At 65.6% G+C, this 4,644-nt stretch overlaps 2 protein-coding genes across 2 annotated transcripts in view; one reads left to right on the top strand and one right to left on the bottom strand.

Moving 5' to 3' along the window:
• Window positions 1-284: 284 nt before the first annotated feature.
• Window positions 285-1,952, bottom strand: MNEG_10709 (hypothetical protein; the record flags this gene model as incomplete). The annotated part of the gene is made up of 4 exons (XM_014040821.1): window positions 285-562; window positions 847-979; window positions 1,271-1,462; window positions 1,830-1,952. The coding sequence occupies 4 exons, from the start codon at window positions 1,950-1,952 to the stop codon at window positions 285-287; spliced, it is 726 nt and encodes a 241-aa protein (XP_013896275.1).
• A 1,294-nt stretch (window positions 1,953-3,246) lies between these two features.
• Window positions 3,247-4,644, top strand: part of MNEG_10708 (hypothetical protein) — a gene marked incomplete at both ends in the record, with an annotated part of 2,756 nt that continues 1,358 nt past the window's right edge. Inside the window, 3 exons of the mRNA XM_014040820.1 lie at window positions 3,247-3,426; window positions 3,677-3,772; window positions 3,983-4,093. Of these exons, the coding sequence (XP_013896274.1) occupies window positions 3,247-3,426; window positions 3,677-3,772; window positions 3,983-4,093 (387 nt within the window). The remainder of the gene's footprint in view (window positions 3,427-3,676; window positions 3,773-3,982; window positions 4,094-4,644) is intronic.

Raw genomic sequence — 4,644 nt, 5'->3', positions numbered from 1 at the left:
GGCTGTTGGGTCACGAGCTTGGCAGCTCACGCTCGCTGCTCCCAACCCTTCAGCAGCTGCAGGGAGCTGTTGCCTCACATGTACAGCCTTACGTTGGCATCCCTGAGGCAAGGCGCCCCCTTGATCTCCAAGGAGCACGCAGCCAAGTGCAGACAGCTGCTGTGAATACAGGGCATCCCCTCATCGTCCCACCCCGGCACCACCCCGTGCCACCCCGGCGCCGCCCCGTGTCACCCGGGTGACGTCCCATGTCACCCGGGTGCCACCCCCCCCAAACCCCCGCCTCACTTGATGTACTCCTCCAGGCCCTTGTTGGGGTAGGGGTCAAAGTACACCAGGTTCATCTTGTGGCCCTCCACCATCATGCGCGCGTACGCCGCCCCGATCCGCCCCGCGCCGATGATGCCCACGGTCTTGTTCTGCAGCAGCTGCCCCACGAACAGCGTCGGCAGCCAGCCCTCGTACTTGCCGGCGCGCATGAACACGTCGGCCTCGGGGACGCGGCGCGCGGCGGACAGCGTCAGGGCGGCGGCGAGCTCGGCGGTGGTCTCGGTCAGGACGCCTGGCAGGTTGATATGAAGGGGGGGCGCAAGATGGCCAGAGTCGAGCCGACGTTTGAGAGGGGGTGGGCAGGGGCAGTGCTGCCGGGCAAGGGAAGAGCTGCCCCGGCACACCTCAACCAGTTTGACCCCGTGCTCGCTTCCTGATGTAAAATGTTGTCAACATCGGGTTGTTGCTGACCCAGGATCTCTGACAAAGGATGTGGCCAATATCTGCCAGCGCTCCCGAGCCCGCCCACGCTCGGGGCTGCATGCATCTGCACGCTGGCGCCCCACAGAAGCGCACCCGGCGTGTTGCCGACGGGGATGCCCCTCTTAGTCGCCTCTGGCACCTTCACGTTGTTGTAGCCCACTGCATAGTTGCTGTAGGCGCGGCCGCCGGCTGCCTTCAGTGCCTCAAACAGCTCTGAGCCCCAGTCCTGGGGTGGCGAGGGCGCGTGGGCGTTAACGTTGTTTGGGTGCATCCTGGGCCACGGGGCGTCCGAAAGCTTGCTCAACGGGGGGAAAAGCGGGGTCGCCGAGGCTGCGTGCTGCTATGCGCTCTGGGGCAAGGCAACCGCCAGAAGGCGCGGGGCTGCACCTGCACACGCCGCTTTGCTGGGCCCAGCAGGCAACCCGCTTCGACTCCCCTGCCAGCAAACCAGCCCTGCCTGCAGCTGCTCCAACCCCCTCCCCGCTTCGCAAACGACAACGTGCGGCCCGGCCCGCACCTCTGTCAGCTGCCCAATGACGCCGTCGCAGTGGCTTCCTATCAGCTTCTTCACGGTCGCCACGTCCTGGATGATGTCAGCGCTTTGGCTGACTTCCACGCGGCAGCCCGCGGCGATCAGGATCTGCAGCCACCTGTCACCAGGTAGAGCCTTGGTCACCACCACGCGCTTGCTGCCGTTCTCGTTGTGCACCTGTCGGGGGTGGTTGAGGTGAATATGGGGCCTGAAACGGGGTTGTGTGCAGGGCAAGGCAACCGCCCCCCAACCAGCCTGTGGGAGTGATAGGGCTGGTGCGGCCGATTAAAACAGGGCGGGACAGGGGACACGCGTCCCCAGTGCCAGCAGGCGGCGACGTCGCTTATGGAAGTCGCCGCTGCCGGCTGTGCAGGTGGCTCGGGCGTATTGGCTTCGAAAAGGGGCGCAGACCATAACACGAGCGCGCACTGGGCGCGCTGCGCCCGTGCGCCTGAACGCCGCGCCCGATCCTGCACACCGGCGCGCAAGCGGGCTGGTGGGTCGCGTCTCACAGGGCTTTTCTTGCCCTGTGGCTGCGCCTCACCTCAACAGGGACGCCATTGGCGCTGGATGTGCTGGACGCGGCAAACCCCCGGGCGCCTTCCGACCCCGCCGCGAATGGCTGGCATGAGCGCAGCAGGCGCGAGACGCCCTGCCTGAGAGCCATTTTGGTGTTCAGAATCCGCTGCACGCTCCTAGCTGGCCCTGGCGAGCTGTTGAGTCCGCTGCAGATCGGACAACGAATACAGGGGCCTTTAACTCGTCAGTACGAGTCGCTTTCGCATACTATGTGCCAAATTGAAACGATTGTGGCCTGACGGGTCAGCCGGTTGGAGGATGGGAGCACCTCAGCAAGGAAGGAAGCGGGATTGACTCTCTTCAGCATGCTCGCGCCTTTGGTCAGCTGTGGAGAACACAGCGATTATTCTTTCTTTTTCCTGTCTATATGAGGCTTCAGTAGGGGAATGTACGCCGATCAGTGAAGGCAAACACGGCGACGACGACGGCCTACAGGCCGCGCCCCACAATATGGCAAAGCAGCAGGGTGCCACCCCTTCGGTGGGGACAGGCGCTCCCAAGTCCTCGGCAATTCAGCTGCTGAAGGATGTGTTCGCTGGGACCTGCGGGTGAGACCCGGACGCGCCCCACGCCCGGCGCATGCGCCCGCCGCTCTACGTTGGTGGGTTTGTGCGCGGGCCGTGCCTTGTTGCGCCGCAGCGCCCCAGGCGGCATGGTGACATTCTCATGCCTTTCACCTTCCGCAGCGGCATATCAGTGACCCTGGTGGGCCACCCATTCGATACTTTGAAGGTCAGGCTCCAAACACAGCCGACCAACAACCCCATCTACTGTGAGCACAATGCACCAGCAAACCGCGTCGGCTGCGCCGTTGCAGCTCGAGCACACCAGCGCATGCAGCCGTGGTGCACTTGAGCTGCAGCCTCACTTCGTCAGCACCCGGGCCGCGCCGTAGAAAACGCTCTGCGCGGTGCAGGCATTTTTGCATCCCGCAGCTGCTGTCCAGCTGCAGCGAGGATGAGCAACCCCTCAATGAATCACCTGCGAAACGCCGCCACCCTTAAAATTTACAGCTGGCGTCCTGGACTGCGCGCGCAAGACGGTGCAATGGGAGGGCCTCGGCGGCTTGTACAAGGTGCGGGTGGCTGCCGCTCCGATTGCGGCGCCACCGCCCTGCTGCGCGTTTCTGCGGCGGCCCCCACCTTTGGTGCGCGACGTGCGCTTGTCAAAGCAGTCCTGCAGCTGAATGGTGAGGCGCTATCGACTGCAAACGCGACAACGGCAGACAGCGGCTGGCGGAACGCCAGGAAGGCACCCAAACGCACACTTCCCGAGCCCGCGATATCAAACTGGCCCCGAACCCCTCTCCCCACCCCGCAAACCTCGGCCCCCGCGGCCGCCGGCCCCCACCCCAGGGCGTCGCGTCCCCCCTGGCGGGCCAGATGTTTTTCCGCGCGTCCCTCTTCGGAGCCTTTGGCTCCAGCAAGCGGTGGCTGGCCACCAACCCAGACGGCAGCCTGCGGCCGCTGCGGACGGCGGACTTTTACAAGGCGGGGGCGATGACGGGGTTTGTGGCGGCGTTCACGGAGGGGCCCATTGACTTTTTCAAGAGCCAGATCCAGGTGAGGCGCCGCAGAGGGCGTTTGATGTTTGACCGGGCCTGACAGGGCAGACTGTTCTAGTTTCAGGGGCATCGATGTGTGGCCAGTGGGTTGTTTGTGGGACTGGCAGAGTGCTTGCGTTTAGCGTGCGATTTTCGATGCGGCCTGGCAGACTGCTTTGTTTTCAGGGGTGTTGATGTGTGGCGAGTGCCTGAGAGGGCGCGACACCCAAGGGGCAAAGCGAGGGTGTTGCCCCGGCCACCGGGGATAGCCGGTGGCAGAAGCCAGCAGCAGCGGAGACCGAACAGCGGGCAGCAGGGACCGTGCGGCGGGCGGCGGGCAGCGGGCAGCAGGCAGCGAGCAGCAGGTACCGGGCAGCGGGCAGCTGCAGCTGCAGTTATAGCAGCTGAGGCAGGCGCAGCAGCTGCAGCAGCCAGCAGCGGGCGGCGGGCAGCGGGCAGCATGCGCCGGGCGCCCGGCAGCGCAAATCACGCAGCCAAGCCCCGGCCTGGTATCCTGCATTTTGCTGCCTTGACCCAAAGTTGGTCAAACATGTGATCTGTGACGGCGCCCGCAGGTCCAGATCATCCGGTCGCGCACCAACCCTGACTACAAGCCGCCGTTCACCTCTGTCAGCGCGGCCGTCAAGTCGGCCATCCGGGAAAACGGATTCAGGGGCCCTTTCCAGGTGCGGCTGGCTGGCAGTGGTGTCATCTGGGGCAGCGGTTGCGTGGAACGCGATTTGGAAATGGGTGCTGCCTTGCTGATTGCTGCGGCTCGCCGTGCGAGCTTTGCGGGAGGACGCTGTTGCCCTTGCAAGGCACATCCAGGGGGACTGCCGGGTGGCAAGCCCAGAGGCAACGCCCGCAGTGGCGGTTCCCGGGAGGGGCGGGCGCAGCCGTGGGATGAACGGGTCGACTTGCTGCACGGCGGCGCGGCCCCGCGGGGGGCGGCGCGGTTTGGCCGCCGTTCTGCCTGCCGCCTTGCACCCACGGGCAGGGGTGTACGGCATGCAGACAGCGACAGGATTGGGGCGGGGCTCGCCTCGATCTACCAAGGGTGGCGGCGCGGTTTGGCTGTGACCATGTTCGCTGAGCAGGCGCTGGGCTCTGGCAGCCCCGCGTGACACAAGGCTGCCGGCCTCACCGCCATGCCACTCAAACGGCCGCGGGGACAGAACACCCATCTACACGCGGCTGCCCCCGCCAGCCCCGCCCAGTCCCTCGACCAACCCCCCCC

Source organism: Monoraphidium neglectum, assembly GCF_000611645.1.
Source record: "Monoraphidium neglectum strain SAG 48.87 unplaced genomic scaffold scaffold02427, whole genome shotgun sequence".
In the NCBI taxonomy this organism is placed as follows: Eukaryota; Viridiplantae; Chlorophyta; class Chlorophyceae; order Sphaeropleales; family Selenastraceae; genus Monoraphidium; species Monoraphidium neglectum.
The sequence above is the reverse complement of the archived record's forward strand: the minus strand, read 5'-3'. Positions and strand labels throughout refer to the sequence as shown.